The following is a 27,979-nucleotide window of genomic DNA, read 5'->3' on the forward strand; positions in this document are numbered from 1 at the left end:
TTACTGTAGCAGGCTTTTGGCTTGAGAGTCTGGGTTGTTTCCCTGTGTCTCTCTCAGTCTCTCACACACACACCGGGGCTTTTATTTTGAAGTCTACACCCCCACCCCACACCCCCCTTTCCCTCCCCTCACTATTTTCAGCAAAATGGCACCCACTGTCTCAAGGGTATGTATTTTATGAAAGAACCTCAAACTGACCTGTGGAAAACATTACTAACCCTGTCAACATGATAAAATAACAGTGCGTTAGAATAATTTAAAAAAAAAAATGAAGCTGGCTCTTAAATTAGAGAAATCACAAGTTTATTGTTTTAATATTGTTCCACTTATTAGAAATACAATAAAGGATAAGTACTTCATACAACAACATGTCAGTGAAAATAAAGTAATTCAGTGGAAAAACAAATTTTAAATGGTTTTAATTATCACTTCTTCTTATAAGTGATTGGTACATATAGCCTACCAGGTCTATTGTTCATGTTTTTTATTTCTTTTTTGGTTTACTCCTGAGCAGAAATGTCTGTTTCCAGCATGTGTGCTCAGTCAGCGTCCTGTTGATCAGTCTCAATAAGGAAGATGTGATTAAAAGTGTGGATGCTGCAATCTCAAGAGTTCCATCTGGCACTCCTATGCAACCTCTCAATATAGTCTTCCCCATTGTTCATCTTTCTCTACATAATTTGCTTAGGGATTAATAAAGTATTCTGATTCTTACTTTGTGGTGAGCTGTAATTGTCCTACATCCAATGCTTGCGCAAGATGGCTCAGCAGAGCAATGGAACCCTTTTTAAATCACAATGATCTTTCAGATTGGTCAGAGACTCTTAACCACATTGTCTAATCAGCCATTAAATTTTTTTTTAAGACTGGTTTGATTTGGTGAGTCTTGCTAAGGTAGGACTTCACTGTGGTCCTAGACTTTGTGCAGGGGTTCTCTGTTGAGGTGCAGTGTTTGGCTGGAGGGTGAGGACGGCATTGCTAAGCAGAATGGGTGGTGCCAAAGTAAAGGCAGTGGAGTTTAGCAGCAAGGCCAGAAGGATATTGCTGCAAGGATGGGTACTCCTGCAGTAAAGGCAGTGATACCGCACTTGGGTCCCATGCTGAGCTAGGGGGCAAAGTGTATATTGTTGGGGAGGGTGTGTGGTCCTAAAGTAGAGCCAGTAGCGCACAGCTGGAGGGCGAGGATGATTGTGCTGGTGAGGACAGATGGTCCTGAAGAAACAGCAGTGGTGTAAGACTCGAAGGCAAGGATGATTTTGCTGAGCAAGGTGGGTGGTTCTGGAATAAGGGCAGTAGCGCACAGATGGAGGGCGAGGATGATTTTGCAGAGGAGGACAGGTGGTCTTAGAGTGAGAATGGTGCCTCACTTGGATGCTGTGCTTAGCTCGAGGGCAAGGTTGGTTTTGCTGGGTAGGGTGGCTGGTCCTGAAAGAAGGGCAGGGGCGCGCTGTTGTTATGCCAGCTTCAGTTGGAGGGCAAGGAAGACTTTGCTCAGTAGGGTGGCTGGTCCTGGAGGATGGTTGCTGCAGAGACCTGCACACACCTGTAGGACCAGCTGTTATGGTCTGACAGATGCTAATCTTCTGAAAGCAAGAGTTAACACTGCAAAACAATCAAGCCATGTGCCAAATTATTGACTCACTCATCTGAATACAACATTTTCCACATAAAGTGAGATACAGAACATGTGCTCACAGTGGAAATGTGTTGTATGTGTCCATGTCCAGTGGGACATTAAAGGAGAACCAGTGTTTCAAATGAGAAGTAATATCTTACTGGAAGCTGTAGGGGTACAACCGCAATATGTGGCGCAGTGTTGTGAAGTCGTGCTGCAGCACCTGACTGGGCGTCATCCGTTTTTCAGGATCAAGCTGAAGCATTCCTTTAAGCAGCTCGATAAACACCAGCAGATCGCAGATTTCTGCGGATTTAGTGGTATAATTTTGATGACGTGTGAACCAGAGCTGAAACATCAAAGAAAGAAACTCAGAATTTTAAGTTGTTTCTTTTTGGGGGTTTTGTTTAAATATTTATTATATACATAAAATGTATATTTAGTTTTAAATATATAAAATAGAACAGTCAAGAAGTACACCTACGTTTTTAAGGTCATCAAGAGAGGTCAACTTCATCATCCTTTTCTCAGTGAACTTAATCCCTGTCTCACTGACAAACTGTTCAGGTGTCTGAAAAGACAGGAAAGATAAGATAAGATAAGATAAGATAAGATAACCTTTATTAGTCCCACATGTGGGAAATTCATTTTGTCACAGCAGGAAGTGGACAGTGCAAAAGTTATGAAGCAAAAATTAGAATACAATAAGAATAAATACAGTACATAACTGTACAGAATAGAATAAAATAAAATACTATATACAGTAGAATAAAATAGAATAAAATATACAATAAGATAAAAATAGAATACAAATGCTATATACAACTGAGTAAAAATACAACGATGCCAGAAAGATTATTGCACATTAGTGTTATTGCACATGTGTGGATGTGTGTGTTTGATCAGTTAAAGTCTTTATTGTGGAGTCTGACAGCAGTGGGGAGGAAAGACCTGCTAAATCTCTCCGTCCCACACCGTGGGTGCCGCAGTCTCCCACTGAAGGAGCTGCTCAGTGCTGTCACAGTCTCATGCATGGGGTGGGAGATGTTGTCCAACAGGGATGACAGCTTTGCCACCATTCTCCTGTCACTCACCACCTCCACTGGGTCCAGAGGGCATCCTAGAACAGAGCTGGCCCCGGATCAGCCTGTTCAGTCTCTTCCTGTCCCCAGCAGAGATGCTGCCACCCCAGAAGACCACACCATAGAAGATGGCTGAGGCCACCACAGAGTCATAGAAGGTCTTCAGGAGTGGGCCCTCCACTACAAATGACCTGAGTCTCCGCAGCAGGTACAGCCTGCTCTGCCCTTTCCTGTAGAGGGCGTCTGAGTTATGAGTCCAGTCCAGTTTGTTGTTCAGATGAACACCAAGGTACCTGTAGCTGTCCACAGCCTCAATGTCCATACCTTGGATGTTCAGTGGTTGCAGTGGAGGATGTTTGTGCCTGCGGAAGTCTACCACCAGCTCCTTGGTTTTACTGGCATTGATCTGGAGGTAGTTCAGCTGGTCCCAGTCCACAAAGTCCTGAGTCAGTCCTCTGTACTCCTTGTCGTCCCCATCAGTGATGAGGCCGACTATTGCAGAGTCATCAGAGAACTTCTGCAGGAAGCACTGGGTGGAGTTGTGGGAGAAGTCTGCAGTGTAGATGGTGAAGAGGAACAGAGCCAGAACCGTTCCCTGTGGGGCCCCCGTACTGCAGAAGACCCTGTCCGACACACAGCCCTGAGTCCTCACATACTGTGGTCGGTCGGTGAGGTAGTCCAGTATCCATGCTGTGAGGTGATGGTCCACTCCAGAGTTCTCCAGCTAAACTCATTAGCACTGATAAATTGTAGACTGACAAAAATTGGCCATCTTTTTGAAAAACAAGGTTAAGAAAATATTTGAAATTTTTAGAGAATGGCATATGCGATTAACCGGTAATTGTAAAGTACTAAGAACCTTGAGTTTCCACGTGCTGGTGGTGAAATACAACTGCATGTCGAAAAAAAAGACAGTCTTGAGCCCACAGTCGAGGATCTTGCTTGGGGGCTGGCCCTGAGTCTCCACTATGTACCTCATCTGGAAATACAGATCATTTGGTCAAATTCAGAGTCTAACAACTTTAATATATTGTGTTGTAATCCTTTAAATAAAGCTTCAAGTTCTTCAAAGGAGAAGCGTTAGTCACAGTCATACTTACCACCTCATATTCGTTCTCACCAGGGAAAAGCATGGAGCCAAGGTACAGATTAGCAGCAATGCAGCCCAGAGACCATACATCTATGGCCTCTGTAAATGGAGCCCCGAGAATAATCTCTGGGGACCTGATTTAGGACAAACAGGAAAAACAGCAATTGTCAATTATTAACAACAAAAGTGACAACTGGAATAGTTATACAGCCAAGAAGCCCACCACAGAAACACCAGGGGTTTATGTGACTGTGGGAGTATCCAGTATTGACCTTTAAGAGAAAGAGCCACTGGTTCCAGCTACTCACCGGTATGAACGGGACTGAATGTAAGAGCCCATCGAGGCAGCAGAGGTGTCACATGCCAAGCTAAAGTCAATCACTTTGACCCTATATGGTTGTTTCTGATGGTTGACAAGCATCACATTTTCCAGCTTGAGGTCTGCATGTATCAAACGTACAGACTTCAAATGATCCAGCGCTTTCGCAATCTAAAAAAAACCCAAACAAAAAAACCCAAACACACCTTTGTATTAATGTAATCAGCATCCATCTGAAAAACTTTATGTAGAGAATACAGTTAAACACACCTGCGCGGTGATGGCTCTAACTGATCTTAGAGCGAGCGGTCGGAAATGTCTTTCCTTCATGAATTCATAAAGGTTTTTGTCCAAAAGCTCAAATTCGAGACATAATTTTTGCCCATCGGTAAGAACGTTGTAAAACTGAACCAAGTTATACCTTTCAGATTTGTAGAACTTTAACTTTCGCAGGGCAGCCACCTGGCAACATATGAGTTTTAGCTTCAAGTATATATTTTAGAGGAATTGCTTCAAATACAATTGTTGGATTAACTGCATCAAGCCAAGTCTTTCCTACCTCCACGTTTGCCAATCCATTTCTGAAGTAATCAGTCTTAATTATTTTGATGGCTACGGTCTTCATGTCATTGAGCCTAATGAATTTTCCAACCGTGCCATAGGCTCCTTCTCCCAGGGTAGTTATCATCCGGTACCGTGCAGCTCCAGTGAAGTACCAGCCTATGGGAAGTAATCGGTTGTCCTGGGCAAAGGTATGGGCATCTCTGGCATCGTCACACCTAAAAAGAGAAAACGTTATAAAGAAAAAAAAACGTAATTCCAAAAAAACAAACAAAAAAATGTTTTTTAAAGTCATTTAAAACTTAATTTCTTACAATGTAGACAAATTTTCATAATAACAGCAGGTGATATTAGAGGAAAAAGTGAAGCAATGCGTTGTGATTGTAAACCGATCATCTTTTGTCGTGAGCTAGTTAACCAGAAAGCAAACTAAATACTTGGCAAGCTGATGTCCTTGATTTATCTCAGTAGTTTCACCTTAAAAATTACTTTGATGAATATCGAGTGAACAAGTTCTGCATACTACAGTGCTTGGAGTTTTTCAGTCCTGAAATGGAAATGTTTGGTTAAACTGTTTTTTAGGTCACAAGTCAGGGGTCTGACTGGACTTCAATAAATAAGTCTTACAGTTAACATTATTTTAACATGTCACAAACATTGATTTGGTAAAGTTTAAAGGTGTATTCTTGGAGAGTACAAAAATTCAAACACTGATTAGCCATTTCAAATGAGAGAAGACAGTTTTTACTTTTTGAACAAATTAGAGCCACAGAGCTGAGCTCATTTGGCCCAAGTGAAACTCATGCACCTAATTACCCTCCAGTTATCTCCTGCAGAATAAAGCACGGCACAAAATCCAAAAGATAGAGATCTAGTATCCATGCGACATCTCAAACCACACCTTCAAAGTGTAGGGGCTCTGAATGCGAGTCTCATACGAGATACAATTCAATCCAGCATTATGTTTCATTTTATGTTCTTATTAAAAACCGTATTAATATTATAACAGGTGCATTAAGTACTGACAGCCAAATAATTTTAAGAGCTGAACTCCAGTCCTCAAGTCATTCTTTGTTGACAATAAACTTATTTGAATATTTATTAGGACTGCCTCTAATTATTATTTTTATTATAGATTAATCCACACTTATTTTTTTCTATTGATGAATATTTTGCACAAGCCATAATCCAAAGTTGTAAAGGCCTTAGCAACTTTAGCTGACCAACATTTCCTTGATTACCCTATTAGATTTATTACCTTATTAGATTCACAAGAACAACCAAGAAACTTGTTAACACTTAAAACAAAGCCCATAGGAGCAGTAGACAATGCATCTTTTGGAGAAGTTGCAATGGGATGTTGCTACTCCCAGAGTTGGTCTGTGGCTTGGTGCTAAGAAGCCAGACAGAAAATGGGTGGGAGAGAAGTTGATTCTTATATCATAAAATGTTGAAAACAATTAAACAGGTTGATTTTGTTTTTAAAATCTGGAACATTCAAGTATGCTAAAGTGTACTTAGTATATCATTAAGGCAGACTTTAAGATTAAACACTATAACTAACACTATGATATTTTAAATGGAGGTTTGTTAAAGTTGCTGCTTGTGTGATTATAGATGCAGTGAGAGTCATGTTTCCCTTGCCGCCATATGTCATGACATCTTAAAACCTTGAACCTGAAAGTAGACAGGGGATGTTCAAGAAGGTGAGCTGCTGTTCTTGTTGTTATTCTACTACTGCTTCACATAAAGAAAAGACATTTTATTAGAGGACTCAGTGGTACTTCATGGTTAGACCTTGTCTTTGTTAGACATGGGAAGCCTCCATTAGTCCAGCTTGTAGGAAATATCTACAAACTAGATTAATCAGTAAAGTACATCTAGCAACAGTCCAAAACAGTGGCGTTAGACGCTGCTCAACTGCAGGATGAGATCCTCTTTTTTCAGTGACCAAGCTAGCAAACTATCCTGTAAGTCAAACATTAGCCGGGAGGGCCTGAAGTAGTTGGGGAGCAGTGACCACACTGAACCTAGGTATTTAATGAATGCAAAGTTTCATCAGTAAAAGCAAACATGCTATAAGGAATAAGGAATATCTAACTTTTATTGGGGTGGCTGCTGCTCAGCAGTTCATCCTCTAATGGGAATATTGGTGGTTCAATTCTTGGCTGCTCCAGTCTGCACGCCAAAGTGTTTTAGGTAGAACGCAGTTAAGCTTATATAAGAAACAGTCCATTTACCATTTATAGAGCTATCTACATTTTGGTCAGATACATTTTTAGAAATTTCTGTTTAATTCTGGAAGGATGACAGATTTTATACAAATATTGACAAGATGAGTCACTACTAACGAATCCAAAATAGATCCGGTCCAGATGGGTCCAAATATGTGATGCTTATCTGTTCTGCGTCCATCCTGCTGTGCAGGTGGACTGCGATCTGGATCTGGTTTGCAGATCCACTACAGAGTCTATGATATCTCTAGGTTGGATCTGAGCCAGGGTCATTTTGCTATTTAAAACTAGCCTAAACCCAGGATTGAGAAGGTCTTGAACCCTAATGTGTCGTGTGGCCTGGGTGGAGTTTCGGTAATCTAAATTAGAGTGAAAGCAGAAAGTGGCCACTAACATCGGACTGCAAACCATAAGTAGGAGTAAAGTAAGGGTGCTGTGCAGTAAGTACCATAATGGAAAACATAACACATCTTCAAACTGATTCAGATCCTGCTTTGGTTAGTATGAAGGTGTTAAGACTTAAATACTTGTCTCCAATGTTCCCTCTAATATTTCATGTGTCTGAGCGAACACACAAACTCCCTGAGCGTCCCTTGGACCACTGTGAGCGACATCAGACGTGTGCACTGTGGTCACGCCAGCATCTAATCCATCCAAGTTACATGGTTTATTAAAATAATCAAATTACAGCATTTACATTTATGTTAGACTACTTTTAATTAACTGCTTTAGCCCACTTACAATGAAAATTTAAAAATCCTGTTCATGACCGTGTAGTATGTTAACACTATTGGAAGTAAAAATAACTTGAACTCCAATTTTGAAAAACACTTTTTTTTTTTTTTTGATAAAGCTCTGACTTGTATTATGAGTCTGTATTCTGGGAGAGAGTCTGTAACTCTCTGTCTGCAAAATACAGTATATAATGACCAATGTTGGGCAATTAATTATATAGTTACTACTTCAAAAAGTAACTCAGTTTGGCAAACAACAAAGTTTTTTGCAGCTATTTATTTTTTAATGCAGCCAAGGCGTTTTAAATAAACATTTCAAACTATTTACAGAACAATCAGCTGTTCTGCATCAAATCTGATGCCACACAAATTATTTGTGCCACTCAAAACATAATTTCTGTCCCCTATGAGATAAAGGAGAACAACAGCCTGATACCTGCAGGCCTGACAACAGGAGATGTATCACTGCTGTAACACCTGTAACATTCAGCAGCCGCCTCATTGTTCTGACACACACAACAAAACTATTGACTACACTACACACTAACTACACACTAACTACACAAGATTTGCGCTAAACGTCTCAAATCTCTCACATATCAAAGCACCGCCAAACTTCCCCCGTTTCTTAACAACTAGATGCCACGTTGCCATATCATTTTTTTGATTGGTCGACACGGTACTTTTTTCGACCAATAGGAAAGGGTGGGGGTTTTTGGTTTTGTTTTTGCTCACAGGCGGAGAGTGCTTTCGGCGTTTTCCTTATGTTTCTTCCGCAGTAAATATAAACAACGATAGTATTCAGGAAGAAAACCAAACATTGCAGATATTTTTATCATAACTCTGGTTTTACGTGGCCTATCAACACAATTTAAAAACTGGTATAAAGTCCACACTTTTCCGTCAATTGTTCCGTCTGTCCTGCTCACATCTCCAGTGGTTGTACACGTTGTCATTAATGTGGCTTCACTGCACATCAGCCACGCCGCTTTGCTAGCTAAAACACCGGTGTCGGCACATAAGGACGCTGTCATAGCCTGTCGACGACGTTGATTGGCTGCGTATATACGAATGTGAATCGTATTATTGGCTGGACTATAGGATAAGGTGGCATCGTTCTAATCCCATACAGGAGCAGCCAGTCACTTACTGACTAACACTGCAAAACAGAATTGTTAAAGTTTTAATTTTAATTTCAATTCAGGTTAGATTTTTTTTGTGCGCAACACAGATTTTCTGTGCGCAGAGACCGTGCCAGCAGTGCGCAATTGCGCACGTGCGCAGCTTAGCGGGAACATTGCTTGTCTCCTAATTGGGTACTGACTTGTCAAGTTTAAAATCTGACAAGTCGACATTTTATTCTTTTTTCTGCAAAAAACAAAACAAAACTCAAATAAAGTGGAATATCTATTGTTTTGCTATTACCACGATGAGTGTTTTGTATTTATGCTTATATTCTTGAGAAAAATAGAGAGGCTCATTATACAGTAACATATAATCAACAAGAGTTCATGTTATAAAGGCATTTAAAGAAAGAGTAATCTGACCTTTCAGATCTAGACCATTGCAGCTCAGACCAGCTCGAGTCAGTCTAACTTTAGCACCCCTGAATGTGGGTCACTAGTGGTCAAGTTGCTGACTGTGTTAGTCTATCTGCAACCCCTACACACTTAAATAAGTGTGTGTGTCCGTGCGTTTGTATGTGTGTGTGTGTAAGCTTTCCAGGATCACTGAGATTATGGAGGCTTCCGCACCATGAAGGGCTTATTCATATTTCCTCATTACTGTGTCTCTACCTGATTTGTGGCTTCTATTTATACCCATCACAGTTATGAGTAACAGACTCAGACATTGTGTGTTCCTGCTTTTGGAATTGATTTGTTGCTGAAATAGGAATGCTAAGAATAAGATTCCAGGTAGAAGGTTTGTATTGAGTGGGTAGGGATTTATGAAACCTGTAACTTTTTGTTCTTTGTAATAACCAAAATACTTTTTATGCTTTAACTCTGAATATTTTAAATGTGTTCCACTTTTTCCTGGAGTAATCTACAGAGTAATAATCTACTATGAGGGGAATTAAGTCCATTGTAAAATGTTGAAGAAAGAGATCTTTTGGTCAATGTAACATAACCTAACAGTTAAACATATGCTCTTGAAGTTCTTGATAGGTTACTGCATATGATCTGGGTGGTGAGTTCACTCACTTTACATTGTGTCAAGTGTATTTGTTTCTTGGCATATGTTTATATTTGTCACAGTCTCTGCTGCGCTCTTGGCCAGGTTTATATATAAAAAAGTATACACAAATATAGTACTTTGGAATATACAGTTACATTTTTGCTTATTAGGTCAAAAGTGCAGTCATGCTTTTCTGGGGTTTTTTCATCTTTGGCAACAAAAACTCTGCAACTATAAGTTGACTAGCAGATCACAATGAAATAAGTCACGCTTTACGCTGAAACAGTATCACTTTCAAAGTTTTGTAGCTTTTTATTGACCACCACCGGTCATAAAAGTGATTCCAGAGATGTCAATAAATACAGCCTTCTTTTTATTTCCTTTTAATTTTGTGCAAAAACAGCATGAACTATTCCTGACCTGACCTAAAAACATTATTATTTTTTAGCTGCGTCAGGAAAGAGGAGGAAGAGTACAAGTATTAGTAGTTATTACCAGCCAGCCTGGCATGTTGCCACCCTCTTTTTTTCTTTCTCGCAAGTATGGTTTCACTTTAGTTTGACTTTAAAACAATATGTCCACCAAAACAAGCAATCTGTTTAAGGAGTTACTACCTGTTGCCCAGGTGCTGCCCATTTCCTTCTTTTACTTATTAACAGTTGACTTGCTTCTGATATTTTTCCAACTTGTTTGAACATAAAATCATTCAGCTGCTACTGAAAAACCACAATTCCCACACCCTAATTTTCCAGAAGTCATTTCAACTCACTTAATATCTCTGATGTTGCTTTGTCAATGTCTATTACTTATAATAGCAATAACATTCTGAATTTTTAATGCAGGATAAGAACTTTAGAGTTTACCATAATGCAGAGATCTACTCGTCTCTGCATTATGAGTACTTTCTCTGATATTATATGTGCCCTCTGTTAGGAAAGTATGGGGAGTAGGACTGTTAAGAAAATGGGCGAACTGTCGTGATCCCTGCATTTTGGACCGTATGTTTGACATCTGTGAGCTAATGTTTCCTTTGTATTTTTAAAAGGGCAAAATATTTAAAAAGAAAGGTTTTGTTTCTTTTGTCATATTGCTTCCCTTGTGGCCTTAGATATATTTACTTAATCATTTTTAACTAACTATTGGTCCCTTTATATTTAATATATAGTGTACTATTTGTTGAATGGCTGCTTTCATTTAATTCCCTGTGTTTACAAGTTCAAAAGCGTTGTCTATTTTCTGTGGCTCTTTTCGATTATCTTCTTAAGTCTTATTGTATTCCTCTGAGTCTTCGGTTCTTCTTAGTTGTAGTTACTGTTCACACTGGGTTAGTACCCTGTTGTGTTCCTTGGTGTCCTGATCTGCATTGCCCTTCATCTTTATGTGTTCCTCTGTCTAGTCTTTCTCTCCACCCCTATGCCAAGTTAACCTTTGCTTCCATTCAGTTGTGTCTTTCTGTTTTACTTTCTAACTGTTGTTCTCTGTGTCTTCTGTTTTGTTTACTTCCCCAGCCTGATAATGTCTATAGTAACAACCTTTTTGTACCTTTTACTTTTTACATTAAAGCAGATTTTTTGTTTGAGTCATTCCTGTTTCCTGAGTTCTGCATTTGGGTCCGCCCTCCCACATGGTAAAATCCATCCTGGCTAGTTTTCCTCTTTTTATTTTTATCTTTATTTTTTTCTTACAAATGTTTAGATTAACTTCAATTTTGACTTACTTACATAAGATTCTGTTTCTTTTGGCTTAAATTGATCTGAAAAACTCATATACTAGAAATTAGATTTTACTCAAATAAGAAGCCTACATTTTGGTAATGCTGATAAGTGTTGTGGAAACATTTTATTTCTTTATGAAACATTTGGATCTGACACAGTGGCTAACTGTTACTGATACTGTATTACTCATCTTGTTCTTTGTTTGTCCATAGAGGTGGTGCCACCTATTGATACACATTGTTCAGTTACAACTGACAAGGTTCACAGGTTCAAGGTGACCCTGTGGGGCATACCATCTTTATCTTGATTAGCCAATAAGAAACACAACATGCTATCATGTGGAACTGAAGATGATACCAAGATATTGCTGCAAATATAAGTAATCAGATAACACAGGTAAAAAAAAACTCAACACATAATTTTCAGAACTTCTCTGTGTTGCTGTGTCACAGTGTGGCCGGGTACTTATTCTAGCTCTTAAAACATTCATGTATGTTGTATGCATAACTACAACTAGTTGAATCACAACTATAGTCTGTTAAAGTACCTGCTCATTCCTAAGGTTACATTCTTGCCCTGGTCTCAGCCCAGAGGACAAATTTATATCAAACCACAAGCTGGATGTTTTTAATGGATCTCTTTTGTTCACAGTTTTAAAATTGCACCCTCACTGATGACCTTTTAACCTCCCTCAGTAATCACTGTGTGTCGCTAAACTGAAATGCAGAAAGCATAACACCAGCTCCTGTTATTCAGTTCATGTAAATAGGAATGGAGAAAGTTGGAAGGCAAATGAACACTAACACAGCCCTCTCTACTTTAAAGGAATGTATAAAATAAACTACCAAAAAGCAGTTAAAGCTGCAAGATAAGCAAACTTCTTTTATATCATATCATTTGTTCTCCAAGGAAGAAGTTTAAACCAGAAAATGACTGGTGCAGGGATTTGCACTGATATATTTCTACTTTAAGGAAATATAACACTGGGTACAAAACGTTAATCATTATCCCGTGGTCAGAATAGTTTCTCAGTTTAAGTTTTGCTTGTGCTATAGATATGTCAATCCAGTTTTTATAGAGATACTATCTGCTGTTGCTCATTTATTTCTTTTACTTATTAACAGTTGGTTTGCTACTTGGTATTATTTCCAGCTGGTAGTAAACAGAAAGATCATTCAATTGTTACTGAGAAAGCTTTTTGTGCACTTTTAAAGCATTAGATTTAAAGTTAAAATAATATTGTTGTAAATCCATCCATCCATACTGACATGAGGTTTTGTGTTTTTACCTTGCTGTTCATTTACCTCAAAAAGATGCCTCTGTTATTCCACATGCTGACAATATTTCAAATGCACAGCCTAATAATGCATAGAAGTTATTGACACAAAAATGAATGATCAGCATCGTTTATTGACTTGACTAACTTTTTTCATTTTCATGTCATTTCATTTCCACTTTATTTGTCAGGGGCCATGTACAAACAAAAGAAAAAGCTAATTACTATCTGCAGCCTCTGGGCAGGTCAAATAGAATAACTTTGAATAATATCTTTGGCTTGATAAACCAAGCCTCTTGGGTTGTTTTAGCAGGATGCTTCAGCCCTGTGCACATCACAATTCATCCTGCTGCTTCTATCAGCAGTCACATCATTAATACACACTAGTGGCCCACTGGCAGCCGTAGATGCACATGCCATAACATTGCTTCCATAATAAGCAGACAACCAGAAGAGGATGGATGAAGGAGATGGATAGATGAATGTGCGGCCTCTTTTAGATGTTTTCTAGCAAAGTCTAATTTGCCTATCTTTAGGCTAATGTCTAGTTATGACCTTCTCCCCTTGCCTATACTGGTCTTTCAACTTTTTAGCATATCAGAAATTCCAGTGAACAGCTGCCAAATACCAGTCCAACTATTCCCTTATTATTGCAATGAAATATCGAGAGAATAAGCCTCACATAGCCAACCACTAATCAGTCAATTACCTTTGATCCTCTGGAAACAGCAAATCATCCATAAAATGACTATAATTTACTTGTTATATATTTTTTTATGAAAGTTTCTTATCTTTTTGATTTGGAAGTTAACTTGAGCAGTTGTGCCCTCCAAAATTGCAGACTACCAATTTCCATACACTCAGGAGGTGACACGTGAATTTCTGGTTATTGATTTCAACAGTTGTCAGGTGTGTGACTTAATCATCTAGTGTAGTTTAAACCAGAAGGTTATTGCATCATAGTAATGGCTAATAGTAATGAGCAGGCGGGGCTGCGTGTGTGCACCTCTATCTCCTCCTCCATCTCAATGCGTTAAATAGAGCAACCCCAAAACTCCTCACTGCATCCAAAGACCAAACTTTCACCATTGTGGGAGGCCGTGTTTGGGGTTCTACAGCTTCATCTTCTTAGGCTTCGCAGGGAAGCATCCAATACCTTAGATCCCCTCCTTTTGCCCAGCTGCTACATTAAGGTAAAATACTACTGCTGTAATGTTATCATTTCTGTGTCACAAATGCAGGAAAGCGATTAAGTACTACCAAACTAGTGACTTAGTAATACTGTACCCCAGCCTGGAATGATTTTCTGGGGGAGAAATGTGTTTTCCTACATAAAATTAGGAGCACCAGTGGTCTGTGCTGCCGTCTCATGCACACATTTAGAATTTCCTTTTTCCTGCACTTGTATCCTGCTTAAAGAAGTTTATTTTAATGCAACACTACAATAATGAGCTACTTAAAGCACATGGTCAGTAGCCAAAATTATTAAAAATGCCTGGAAACTGCTGGATCTGACTCTATCAGAGCTGCAGTGGAACTTATCCAACAATGGCCTGTAATGCATGTGGGGAAAGAGGTGGCTATAAAATTTGAAGTACTGTGCAGAATTTCAAACTGGCCTAAAATCAGGACTGAGCAGGTCTCAGACTCTGGTTAAAACCACAGGTGGTGGTGAAAACAAAGGCACTGCAATGAGAATGAGAAAAATACCTCATCCTAAAGTGTTAAATCCCATCCCATTTACGTCAATATGAAAACTTTCTGAAACTTTAAGGCTGTCATGTCAACAAGGAAATCCAATCTATCACATGCACAGTACTGTTTGCTATTACTGCAGTGAGTTCATTTTATATTTACACTTGTTTCCTCTAGAAAAGGGCATATGATCATTACCTAGATAGCTTCAGCTCAGACCAGCATGAGCTCACAGTTTCCCTAAACAATGTGTAGCTTCTGTTTATACCATCACGGTTATGATGAAGCAAGTTGCAACTGGATTTTGACTTTGACTTATCAAAGCAGTGTGAAAAATATAAGCAAGTCTAGCTTTAGTAAATATGTGTATAAATGGTTATTAAGATATTGAGTACCAGCAGAGGCGGGCGATGGTGATACTGATAATGACGTATCACAATAATGGAAAAACCGAACACACACATATAAATAAATAAATAAATAAATTTATATTATATGCCTGTGTGCGCATGTGCATGTTTGAGTTTGTGTGTCTGTGTGGGTGTGTAGGTCATTCACTGTCCCTCGGGTGGTGGCATGTTGACATATATCAGCCAGCCAGTCATGCCCTGTGTCCTTCTCCTGGGAATATATTTTTACTTTGAAATGTTGCTTAGCTCGTGGAAATTTGGAATTACAGAAGTGAAGTGGTTTAAGTAAGTGTTCCTTACTTCATTGAATGATTTCCAATCCAGGAGGAAATGTGTCTTTGTTTCAAACTGACCAGTCAAACACTGATGGCATGTTCTGTGTCCCTACATTAAGAGCTGTCTCTACTTTCTATCTCTGACTGTTTTTCTTACATAGATTTATTTGCATTTTGTTAAAATTTGATTCCCTCTGACTGGTGTTTGGAAAGCAGTGTTTTTGTGAGACCGGTCAGGCTCATTCTTTGGGTTTGGAGGGCTTTAGAATGGAGTGTGTCTTAGGGGCTGGACTTAAAGTGATCAAAAATGTTTTAATCTATTTAATTCAATCTAATTATCAGTGGGTGTCTTCCTAATTCTGCTTGATAGGCATCGCTTAGTGCTTTTCTGTGTATGCATAAAATGTATCTGCAGAATTCTGCATTTAGTGATTATGTTGGGTGTTTATTTGAACAGATTATAGCTCTGATGACTGAGTGAACCCTGTACTTCAAACGGCACAGTGCACACCATAACATTATCAAATGTTTTAACGGCAGATTTTCATTGGAATTTGCTCTAATTTAAATTAAAGCTTTCCCTTTTTTCTTTATTCCCTCTCTCTCTCACACACCCAGCTAACCAAGTCTTCACTCTAAAGTTTCTTGTGCTATCTAGAGACTATAAAAACAAAAACTATATTGTTTTTTAATAAAATTAGATGTGGAAACGATGACTTTAACTTTTCTACTTTGACAATATTTTTAAACTTATGTTGTTGTAGCCAGCTGTGAGGTCTGTTTTAAAATGCGGACAGTGACCAGTTCAATCTTTCACAGTTAGACGTCTGTTTTTTTTTTTTGTCTTTATTTTAGTATAACTAGTTTAGCTTAGTATACAGATACAGCCACTCAATATTGCTGCTTTCAGCCCGATGATTTTCTCAGTATTATTTTTATGAAGGTCTTTGCCTTATAATTGTTTTGTACCTTAGAGGGGAATGTTTCTTCAGTTCCGTTTTAACCTTGCAACCATCCAAATCTAAGTGTATTCCACCTGTGTTAACTTGATAGGTGTGTGTAGGTGTGTAACTCTTATCAGCTGTTTAGGTTGTTTATGAGGGATGGGCTGGGTCTTTGAAAATGTGAGCAAACAAACGAAGCAACCTCATGGTGCCTTCCTGAAAGCGGGACATTAGAAGACTGGCAAAAAATGGAGTCTATACTACTATGTGAATTCCATATATTTAAGATTTTCCCACTTGATAGTGAGTTTTTGTTCTTTCTGTTGAAACCTTCAATTTGTTTCAAGGAGGACAGCACATGCTCTCACAGTTACCACAAGATAAAAAAAGACTGACATTCTGATGTCGGGGTTTTCATGAACGCTGCGCTGAAAACTGTTTCTGTGACTGACCTTCTCTGACCTTAATATTAATATAAACAGGCTTGTTTGTCAAATCATTGCAAGTTGAAATGACTTCTGCAGTTTTAGGTTACACTCTGGTATAAATTTACCATGAATGTCACAAAGTTTGCAAATGTATTAACAACAGTAACGTAATCTGGACTGCATACTTTTAAAACAGGATTTTAACAGTAATGTAAGTAATCTAAAAATCGTTTTTGATTACTTTTATTGAAGGACAAAACACATAATTGGCATTGAATAAGAAGGCTTCACAGACAGGCAGAGCTGGGGGGGAGAGTGCTGCTTGTCTGTGTTTCACATCATTAAGTGGTGACGATATGCAAATGAAGCGCGGCAGCTTAACAACAAGCACTAAAATGAGAAAAGCAAAAATCCCTCATCTGAACTTTGTCATAAAGTTCGGGTAAAAACAAAGAAGGTGACTGTTTTTATAACAGTGTTCTATAAATACTTTCTGTCAATGATTCCTGGAACACCGTTTACATGTTTTAAAGTCACAACCGGCACTGACAGGATATTTGGGTGGGGTTTGGAAGCTGCTGGCCTTCTGTGGGGGTTCGGAGAGCTGTTTGATGAATCACCTAATGTGTGTCAAAGGTATCTGCTGTGATGCTAATGACGGTCTGCCCTCTTTTACCTGTCTGTAAAAGTTGTTAAAATTACCGCAGTGATTTATCAGAAATGTGCAGAGTGTGGAAGGAGAATAAAAAAAAACAGGTGGTTAACAGCAAGCAATTTACTGCATTTAAAAATGATGCAATCCTTACATTATAAGACTACATAACTAGCTAATATATGTAATTATTGTACCACATCTAAAATACACTCTTCTCTGACAGGACCACCCAGTAATCAGTTTGCATTTATATTTTGATTTTCATATTTAAATTAAAAAAATGCATTGATACATGTGTAGAAAGCTGGAAGTGAATCAACTTCCATTGGCACTGTGCCCCCTGGTGGATGTACAAGACATTACCACTGGTTTTCATAAATGCTAATGGGGACGTTAACTGTCCTATTTACATTGTACAGGTCATGGTCCTGTCAGGAATGAGGCGGGCATTTGAAGTGGATGTATCTGTTACTAATACCACATCCAACTTTCATTTGTAGCTTTTATCTTAATTTCTTCTCCTACAATAATTTAATTATTTCCATGTGTTAGGTATTGTGTTGTTTGTTGTACCCTCTGTTTGTTAGGAGGTTCTCAAATATATTTTACCTTCACGATCTGTACTGAAATAACTGGTAAAATGAATAAAACCTCTTAAATAAACTTAATCTTAAATAGGTACTTATTTTGTTAAATCTAACTGAAAGTTAACAAGTTACATTTTTCAAGAAATGATTTATTTGACATTACTTCTGTTGTTGCACGACAGGTTAAATATTTTTTACAATTACTGTTTTACAGGAAGGAAATTCTGGATATTTTTGGCTCTTAATAAATTAAATCATCTTTTAAAAACTGCAATTTGCATTTATTTGGGTTTTTTTGTCTAATAATAAAATTTGTTTGATGGTCTACGAAATCAGAAAAGGGCCAAATACTTTTTCATAGCACTGTCCATGTGTACAAACACAGAATGATACACTGTACTTGTACAAAGTGATCTCAAACCTTTCTTTTTTGCATTGAATCATCAAAAAAGGATTTTTTTTTAAACTTCACCAACTTGCACTACATTTAACAAACTTAAACATTTAAAAAAATTATTTTAAAAACTTGTCTTTTTTGTACCTGATGTGCTTGTTACAGTAAGAATGCTCATTTATTCACCATTATTGTTTAAGGGTCCCACATATTGCCACATATTTCCATTCTTTAGTAATACTAGGATTTTGATGATATGGAGCCGAACTGAACTGAAAATCTCGAGCTTCAGAAGGAGGGAGAGACGAATCCCGATCGCGGTTCTTCACGCAGCCTGTTTTACATGCAGCCAAATTCACTTGTTCAGCCAGCTGATTGGTTAACAGACTTATAGACAGAATAGACAGAATGTCTACAGCAAGGGCGTAGATTTGGTTTTGGCATTGGTGGGGACGGATGATTCAACCACCGAACCCTGCCCTGTTTCTTTTTTTTTTCCTTTTTGTCTTTGCTTCTTGATAAAAAAGGAGAAATATACTTGCCTACATATGCTATTCTACATGCTTTTAAACCATTTAAAACTACAATTCTGTGAATTATATAATGTTAAATTACTATTAAACAAATGACTAAGTATTTTAGACTTTAGTTTACTTCAGCCATATTCCATATAAATCAGGTATCATACAAAAATAAAAATAGCTTCAAACACAGTCGTGACAATAAAAGAATATGACTTTAAGGACTTAACAACATTACTTCAGTTATAGTACACCAACATCTCTTACACATTAGCACTAAGGGAACACTGAATGACCTGCTGGTTTTTGTCAATAAAACTACTCATCTAAGATTACCACAAAGTAAAAGATCTCTCAGCAGAATTATGCAACATTTTAGGCACTATTGCCCCGATCAAATCAGTGAGCTGGGACTTTTGATTCTAAACATGAACTACTGTTACAGCAACAGACATGGACTACTGGTGCCCCACACAACAACTCAATGTCCACTATGTGAAGGAGCCAAACACATGCCTGCTCCTCTCGTTAACTGAGATGAACTGCTGGCATATTTGTTTTACATCTATACTGTCCAGTCTCTCCTGGTGGACATGGCAACATGTTATTCATGGTTACATACAATTTTAGACTGATGTGGGCCAAAGCCTAGCACATACTTGCCAACCTTGAGACCTCAGAATTAGGGAGACATTCAAAAGGGCTGTTGGGGGGTGGTATACATATACATATATATATCTATATATATATATATATACATGCACAAAAAACTTGAATTTTACCATGTTTATTTATCGGATAAAATAAGTTACATGTCACCGTTATTACTGTCCGGCGGAAACAGGCCGGGGGTGTCCAAATTCAGAGGCTGCGTCCACCTGAGGACCTGGTGTTGTACCAAAAAGTGATTGTCTGCCAAAAACTGATTGCTTGTATTTAAACTGCTATAAATAACTTGTTGTCTATAATATGTGAAACATATGTCAAATGTATCCCTCATGAATGATATCAAGTCATGTTGCGCAACAAGGTAGAAGCCGCAATCAGTTTTTGGCAGTGACTTTTATGTATCCTTTATTTATGCAGTTAAGAAAATTCTTGTTGACTTTAAAAATGTCTCTTTTAAGAGTAATCTGCCCAAGAGGACAGCTGAAATTGCAACAAATGCAAAAATAGTTCTGTAAACATATTTTAAGTGGACAAAAGGGAGCTGATTGATTATAATGTAAGTACAATAACACAGTTACAAAGATACTTGAGAAACAGGTAATTTTAAATTTTATATATAACCCCTTTGTAATACCTGTTAACCAAAGTTAACAAAGTTAGCAACATACTTAACGATATTGCACATAAAAAACACACGGAAACATTGGAAATCAGTTTTTGGCAGGCAATCACTTTTTGGCACAACACCCGGCTCATATATTTGAAGTTTACACAGCTACATTCTCGCCTGAAAATATGTTAAAAGTTTATTTTGCGACCCAGAAAGAGTAACAAGAGTAATATTAAAACTAAGTAGCTGCAGTAGTAGTAGCCATTGTTGGAAACTGGAATTGGCAGTGCCAATCTGGTGTATGGTTTTTCAATTTTGTTGTCCGGGTGGCTCCGGGAAATTTTCGGGAGGGGCACTGATATTCGGGATTCTCCCGGAAAAATCGGGAGTGTTGGCATGTATGGCCTAGCATAGCCTGTAACGTTATTATGACGGACACATTTTACGAGTGAACTTGACTTTAAGTGACTTACAGGTTTCTTTGAAAAATACTTTCTTATATCCAGGTTCTTCCTTTTTGCTGCCATCCTCCTCTCCTCCTTGCAGGTCCTCGCAGCGCAGGCTTGCCGCTGCTAAAACTAAACAGAGCTCCCTGAAAGGCACAGCCAATCACATTGGCCATATTTGTCACATGAGGTAGGACTCCAGTAGAGAACGTAATTTAACTCTTTCTGCGCCACAGGTGAATGACAGGTCGTTTTTTTTTCTTTCTATCGGGTTTGTTTTTCTTTACTTGAAGAGATCAGATTATTGGTGGGGACGATTCAATAATGGCTGGATATTGGTGGGGACATGTCCCTTCCGTCCATGCCAAATCTACGCCCTTGGTCTACAGAAATTTTGACACCTGGGAAAGCGTATCTTTTCCCCGCTGTGCGCGCACACAGAGACATTTCAAGTTACTTCCCTCGATCAGCCCAATTATATATAATTATCGAAATGTTTGTCAAAATGCACTCGTTAATGTTACTTTGTTATGGTGCTAGATTAATGTCCGAATATAACATCCAAAAAACTGACGTTAATACTGCCCACAGCCTCACACAGCCTGGTGAGCCATGTGCGCATTTACGCACATAGCCTAAAAACCCTAATTAAACTGCGGATAACTCGAGCTGTGACGTTAAAAAAATTTTTTGTGTCTTTCCACACATTATACAGGCCAGCTGGTACACACTGACTTCAGGTTTATATAGTGAAATACTTTTCCTCCTCCTTGTATATAAATGATTATATTAACAGCTAACGCTAAAAACTTTCTCCTACCATGTGCGCATTTTTCCGATTGCAGCAAACGGAATGCTTTCTGTTTGTAATATTTACTGAGTATTCACATCACCTGCAAATGTCCCCGTGCTCTAAATAATATATAGCAACGATTTTGCAACATAGCTACCCGGTCAGACATCGTGTTAACAATTAACTATTAAAATGTCAATACAGAAGAGAGGCGAGCATCAGGGAAGCTGAAGGAACTGCCTGTGAGATGCTCTTTTAACGGAGGAGACAGACAGAGGCGGGAGGGAGAGAGAGAGATGTCATGCTTACCTTCTTGGAGAAGAAGCCCCCTGACGCACCTGCCCGTTGTTGGCAGGTGGTGGTTCAGGTAAAACCCGCTCAGTAGGCAGCTCAGCCATTGCCTTTACTGTAGTACTTAGAGTAAATTATTTGATCCTCTTCAGTACACTGAAACACACACACACACACACACACAAAGCAGGTTCTTAAATTTGCTCTCAAAAACTTACTGAAGCTACAGATGTCAGTTTAGAAAATTTACCTTGTTTTTCCCCAGTCCTCCCAAACGCTTCTTCCAGAGCTGCCTTCTTGAGGATGTTGCAGAAAAACTTTCTAGTTGTAATCAAACCTGCTGCTTTAGCAGATTTAGTTGATGGAGAAAGGTGTGCAGGAAGCCGAGGAGAGGGACCCCGTCTTTAACGCAGCTCCATGCGCCGCCCCTGTCTAGTTTGTGCGAAATAAAGCTTCTTCATTGGCGCAACTGGGCACCATTAGCATACATGTCCATAAATGAAGTCTGCTATTGTTTCATGCAAATATTTGCATGGTTAAAATACAGTCAAACAACTAGTTGTAGCTAGTTTTATACATGTAGTTAGCAGCCTGTGCGCTTAAGATGTTATCGCTAACGGCTATGGAAAACAACAGCAGGCATGCTGGCGCAGTCTACCCTTTGCAAAGCTAATGCTACTAAATTTAATACCAACACAATCCCATAGTTAATGCTATGCTTTTTTTTTATGGCGTTATTTTTGTGCCACTATTCTGAGCGCACGTAAAAAAAATTTGAGCGCACGTAAAAAACATTTGCAGGTGCAAGTGTTGCATTTTGAGGAGAAATTTATTTTGAGCGAAGAAAAGCTAAATTTGAGTGAACGAAACTCATTGCTGCGTGCAAAAAATGTATTTCAGTGTTTGCTATTATCCACACACACACACACAATAGCAGCCCCTCTCGCTCAGTTTTTGCATTTGCGCTTGCTCGCAATGTGTTGCTTGCTCTCAACATTTCTGCCCGTGCGCTCAACTCTTTCTGTACACCGTTATATTTGTGCCACAAAACCAGACAATCACAGACTGGGATGCAAAAAAATCTGATTGGCTGTTTTCGTCTCCAATCAGCTCGAAATGACGAAATGCAATATCCCAGAATCCATTTCGTCCAAAACTCAAACGAGGCAGTGGCGGAGGAACACAGAGTGGCGGAGTTTGAAATATTAATCTTTTTTTTTTTTTTTTTTTTTTTAACCTGTCCCGGTTGGTTCTTTTGCCATCAGAATTATTGTCTAAAGGCGAAGAAAGATGCCCAACGGATTTACTTTACCAAATGGACCATCCCAGCCTTGCCGTAATGGTCCATTTGATTCTTGTATTGTTTATTTTATTTTCACTTGCTGAATACGGGACAGACTTGACTGGGGAAAGAAAGGGAGAAAGAAAGAGGAAAGAAAAACAGCGGGGAAAAGGGACGGGGAAAAGGGCAAAAACCAAAAACCAACAGAATAAGCAGACAAAAAAAAAAAAATACATATATCGATCACCTGGATCACCTGTTGAGAAAGAAAGAAGAAAGCAAGCAGAAGAAAGCGAGAGTAATAAACAACATCACAATGATCTATGGGAATATGACAGTAAATACTAAATATTAAACATTATTGTGCAGCACGTAAGATCGACAGCGCACAGTGTGCTTTGAGGTAAGAGCCAAAAGGGTGTAGTTTGTGTGTGATCACCTGTGTGTACACCTGTGAGCATGGGCGCTTGTTTTTTTTTTTAAAGGTTCCTTCATGTAATGATCTGCTAGAGGGTGTGGGGGCCACTGCCCCATCCTCCAGGGCATGACGCAGGTATGGAGGAGATCAAAACTCCAGACATCCAGAGGCCCCAGAACACAAGAGACCAAGGAAGACCAACAGAGGGCAGCTGCGCCACTATCCCAGAAAGAGCTGAGGAGAGTCCCAGATGAGGGGTCACTCAGCAGCGCGCGAGCAGAAGCCAGGGGGTTGCAGTGACGTGCCCGTGAGCTCCGCTGGCAGCCAGCTGTGCCTGAGTGACCGAGCCCCGGGCCGAGAGGCCGAGGGCACCCGCCTCGAAGTGGCCCAAGCGAGCCCCAGGCTCCAGGCCCCGATAAGCAGCCACCAAGGAGTGAGCGGTGTGTACCTGGGCGCCCACCCCGGACACAGAGAACCACCCAGCGCACCGATGTCTGAGGCGTCCGCCACCGGCAGGGGAAGTGGTGGGGGAGATAGGCCTCAAACCTTGGAGGGCCTGAGATGTCCCCAGAGAGGTGGCGTCTGATACCCAACCTGACATATAGACACAGACATACAGGCACACACAGATACAAACATCCATTCCCACCCTCCTGCTCTCATAAGCAATTATTCCACACTCAACCAGCGTGGAGACAGACATAAAGAGGCGCTGTACACACAATCACTCTCCCCAAAGCGTACTCTAAGAACCGGGTCTAGGTACCCTTGCCCTGGGGGAAACTGCACCCAGACCCAGGTGGTGTTACCCTTTTCCTGTGGTGGGGAGAAGCAGACCGCCCGACTCCGCAGCAGAAGGAGGCCCCACATTCCAGACCCCAGTCAGACGGCCAACTCCTCCTCCTAGCCCCCCCGCTCCAGCAGGCCGCAGAGAACGGGGTGTGTGAAGACTCAAACCTCCCTCCACCCGCTCATATGTAGTGTTGATGTATGTGTGTTCTAAAGTGCATTTAAAACCCAGGAGGGCATGGAGCTACCTGCCAGAGCAGCAGGTAAGCGCATAGCCCTCCTGCTAGCCCTCAATGTCTACGTGTATTTAAAATTGAGAGGTGGGCAGCGGCGCCAGGGGTGAGGTGTACACCCTGATGGTAATTTGGATTCTGTGTGGCGTGCCCACCCCAAGATCCTATATGTATGTGTAATGAGAGTGTGAGTAATGTGAATGTCTAAGTTGTTGGGATAAAATTGAGGCAGAGGCAGCCAGAAGGGGACAGAGGGGGCGATGCCCCTCTGCACCCTGGTGACACACCCCTACTCCAAGGCCCTGCATGTGGGTGATTGTGGTGGAGCCGGAAGAGGAGGCAGCTGGAGATGGGGAGGGAAGGAAGGAGGGGCAAGTGACCCCTCCTGGGGCCAGCTCCCCACTGACCCCAGTAGGCACCCCCATACTCCGCAACCCGCCAGGGAAAGGGGGCCCAGGCCCATCCGGACCGGGGCCCAGTGCAGCAGCGCCCGCCCGCCCCACAGAGCCCGGGACAGTCCACCCGACCCCACCACAGAGAAAACTGCACCCACCCCACCATCCACTCATCTTCCAGACTACACAAGACAATAGGCGCCCAGGCTGAGATCTTCCTCCACCTCTCCTGTATCTCCCCCTCCTGCAGAGAGAGTTCCTGAAGAGAGAAAGCTCCTGCAAGATGTGACAACCTCCCCCACCAGTTGAAGAGCCCCCCAGGTGGCTCGATGCACCGGTGGCACCCTGCGCCAGGACCGGGCCCCCATACACCCATCCGCCCACAACCCCGGCAACACACCAACCAGGACCCAAGCCCCTGAGGCCCGGCCAGGGCCCCAGCCCAGAGACGGAGCGCCCCAGAACCTCACGCCCGTCCCGGACCCACCCAGGGGCAGCCAGGTTACCAGGTCAGTAACCCACGTCCGTCAGCACAGACCCTCCCCTAGCCCTGCTGCACGCAGCCACGAGGAAACCGTCACCCAAGAGCCAACAGAGCCCTTAATTGGCCATGACCGCTACCCCGGGTTGAGCCCCCCAAGGAAGATGTTCCCGGGGAACATCTTCCTTGGGAATTCTGTTCCTTCTAGTATATGTTCTAAATATTTGATTCCTTTACCACTCCAATCTGAAAAGTTTATCATATTATTGTTTTGTAATATGTCAGGGTTGTTCCAGATAGGTGTACGTTTGCATGGGATTAATGAAGACTCTGTCAACTTCAGAAACTCCCACCATGCTGTCAGAGAAGAGCTGATGTTGATGCTTTTGAAGCATTCATGTCGTTGGATGTCTTCAGCGAGAATGAAAAAGACACAAAGCTGGAGTTATTCTGTCTTTACGCTGTCAGCTGCCTGTTCTTCTCTCATTCTCTCCCCTCCCTCTCCTGTTGCTACTTCAGTTATGAAACTGATCAGTGATCAGCTGATCGTCTCTCTTGTTTGTTTATCGCCCACTTTGCGCCAGAAAGAGGAAACCTGCGGATGTTGCGCTAAACAACAGCAGCACGTTCAAGCTTGATAAGCTGTTGTTAGAATGTATTTAATATTACTTTCTAGTATCAGCTGATGTTTGCTGGAGCCACAGCTGTAAAAGCTGCTGGTCATGATATCGGTTTGGATATGTGGTGAGAGGAAAACATGAAGGTGATACAAATCATACATATATACCAACAAGACAGTGTACATCACTGTCACAACAGCATTTGTTTTAGTTCAAAGGCTTTATGGTTTTTCCTATAATACCTGGTGGTGTAGTCGGTGATTTTTTTGTCAGCTCAGCCTTATATATTATGTTTAACCCGAGTGACCACCCGGTCAGCTGGTGGGTAACAGGCATCTCCGAAAACATTAGAGCAGTTATGGAAATATGTGATGTCTTGATAAATCAAGCAGATATTTGAAGTTTACACAGCAACATTCTCGCATGAAAATATCTTAAAAGTTTATTTTGTGACCCAGAAAGAGTACTATTTCAAACTCCGCCACTCTGTGTTCCTCCGCCACTGCCTCGTTTGAGTTTTGGACGAAATGGATTCTGGGATATTGCATTTCGTCATTTCGAGCTGATTGGAGACGAAAACAGCCAATCAGATTTTTTTGCATCCCAGTCTGTGATTGGCTGGTTTTGTGGCACAAATATAACAGTGTACAGAAAGAGTTGAGCATGTCACTACCCGATCCGTACCGGAAACCCGATCGGTACCCCGAAATGTTGAGAGCGCAAGCAACACATTGCGAGCAAGCGCAAATGCAAAAACTGAGCGAGAGGGGCTGCTATTGTGTGTGTGTGTGTGTGGATAATAGCAAACACTGAAATACATTTTTTGCACGCAGCAATGAGTTTCGTTCACTCAAATTTAGCTTTTCTTCGCTCAAAATAAATTTCTCCTCAAAATGCAACACTTGCACCTGCAAACTTTTTTTACGTGCGCTCAAATTTTTTTTACGTGCGCTCAGAATAGTGGCACAAAAATAACGCCATATCTTTTTCCTCCACCACCTCTGTGCTAGCCCTCATCAAGCTGACAGCATGAACTTTATCCAGCATTGCTAGCGTTAGCTATTTCCACAGTGATGCTACATTCAGACAGAAATGTCTTTATCAGATAAAAGTTTCAAATTCATTAACAGACGCTAGCACAGGAAACAATGGGCCTGTGGTTAATTCTTACCCACACTTATAGTTAGCTAGGAGTTTTAAAACTGAGTAGCACAAAATGTAGAATTTCGACCTTTGTAATTTTTCAATCTAGTCTGCAATGTCTGGTCCCATATCTACACTTACATTTCTTCCTCCAATGAAATGAAGAAAACAGGAAAATAGATGACTAAGTAAATAATCCTCCCCTTCCATGCTAATGTTCTCCACACTGGACTGAATGAATTTAGCACCTGTGCTCAGCCATAGTCAGTCACTATACTGTACAGATGAATGGAAGCTGTCATTGTCAAAATTAAACCTATTTAGTTAAATCCTGTATTATTATTAGTAGTAGTAGTAGTAGTATTAGTATTGTTCTTGTTATTATTATTATTATACTCCTTTTTCTTTCTGGTTTGTTGTTACTTTATTTAAAGCGGTTGTCACCGAATGATTAATGATTTAATTATCTCAGTTTACTTGGAATGAGATATTTGGCCAGTATGACTAAATTCAGCCACCAGTCTTCCTCAAAGTTGTGAGAGAGCTGCTGATTTTTATAAGAAGTGTGTTAAGTGTCCTTTGTTTCTCTTAGCAGTTTTGCTGCATTTGAACTCTAGCTTGTCGTGCTTTTTAATATATAGATTTGTCACAGTACATCATTTTCTGCACTTTTCTCTGTTTCTCTGTCAAAGCGTGTCAGGGTACTCATTCTAGCTGTTTAAACATTCACACGTGTTGTCCTACATACAGCATGTATGTATAACTAGAAAAAGTTGAATCATAACTATAGTCTGTTAAAGCATCCACTCATTCATAAGGTTACATTCCTGACCTGATCAAAGTCTAGAGAACTTAGATGTAGAGGATACATTTTCATCAGACCACAAAGCATTTTTTTTAAACTTCAGCCTATCGTTGTCTCTGCCACTGACTTTACTGCAAACAGTCTTTCCCTGTTACAACAGCCCTACCGAATCCCAGTGAACTCCTAACCTATTTCAATAATCATTGTCATGTAGCTGAACTGAATTGCAGAAAGCGGAAAACACACTCCTCCCTGCATGACTAATTATCTAGATTACTTAACCCTTTATTG

At 40.3% G+C, this 27,979-nt stretch overlaps 2 protein-coding genes across 11 annotated transcripts in view; one reads left to right on the plus strand and one right to left on the minus strand.

Moving 5' to 3' along the window:
- The window catches only part of slc7a1a (solute carrier family 7 member 1a), a 42,982-nt gene that overhangs the window by 853 nt on the left and 14,150 nt on the right, over window positions 1–27,979 (plus strand). Inside the window, exon 2 of one of the 6 annotated variants that reach the window (XM_039618510.1) lies at window positions 21,436–21,598. The exons of 3 other annotated variants lie outside the window; for them this stretch is intronic. The gene's annotated coding sequence lies outside the window, so the exon portion shown is untranslated. Of the gene's footprint in view, window positions 1–13,868; window positions 13,998–15,062; window positions 15,195–21,435; window positions 21,599–27,979 lie in introns of those variants that run through there. 2 more of the 6 variants (XM_039618511.1, XM_039618509.1) reach the window with 2 other exon arrangements.
- LOC116331468 (homeodomain-interacting protein kinase 1-like) lies at window positions 271–27,926 on the minus strand. 5 transcript variants are annotated; one of them, XM_039618513.1, is made up of 11 exons: window positions 27,025–27,926; window positions 21,773–21,954; window positions 21,541–21,678; window positions 4,666–4,885; window positions 4,377–4,568; window positions 4,096–4,277; window positions 3,798–3,921; window positions 3,557–3,676; window positions 2,100–2,186; window positions 1,777–1,964; window positions 271–1,602 (listed from the first exon to the last, which is right to left on the minus strand). In XM_039618513.1, the coding sequence occupies exons 3-11, from the start codon at window positions 21,627–21,629 to the stop codon at window positions 903–905; spliced, it is 1,902 nt and encodes a 633-aa protein (XP_039474447.1). In that variant the 5' UTR covers window positions 21,630–21,678; window positions 21,773–21,954; window positions 27,025–27,926; the 3' UTR covers window positions 271–902. The 5 variants fall into 5 exon arrangements, with proteins under 5 accessions (XP_039474447.1, XP_031610017.2, XP_039474448.1 ...); XM_031754157.2 differs by lacking the exon at window positions 27,025–27,926 and having other exon boundaries at window positions 21,773–22,242; XM_039618514.1 differs by lacking the exons at window positions 21,541–21,678; window positions 21,773–21,954; window positions 27,025–27,926 and adding exons at window positions 4,916–4,926; window positions 20,466–20,512 and having other exon boundaries at window positions 4,666–4,877.

This window comes from Oreochromis aureus, linkage group 10 (genome assembly GCF_013358895.1).
Source record: "Oreochromis aureus strain Israel breed Guangdong linkage group 10, ZZ_aureus, whole genome shotgun sequence".
In the NCBI taxonomy this organism is placed as follows: domain Eukaryota; kingdom Metazoa; phylum Chordata; class Actinopteri; order Cichliformes; family Cichlidae; genus Oreochromis; species Oreochromis aureus.

Excerpts from the sequence above, each read along its gene's own strand:
- LOC116331468 (XM_039618513.1), bottom strand. The coding sequence starts at position 21,629 with ATGGCTGAGCTGCCTACTGAGCGGGTTTTACCTGAACCACCACCTGCC. Across the intron at positions 1,965-2,099 it reads CTCTTGATGACCTTAAAAAC|CTCTGGTTCACACGTCATCA; the intron begins GTAGGTGTACTT and ends TTGATGTTTCAG. Across the intron at positions 1,603-1,776 it reads TTGTACCCCTACAGCTTCCA|TGTTAACTCTTGCTTTCAGA; the intron begins GTAAGATATTAC and ends ATTGTTTTGCAG.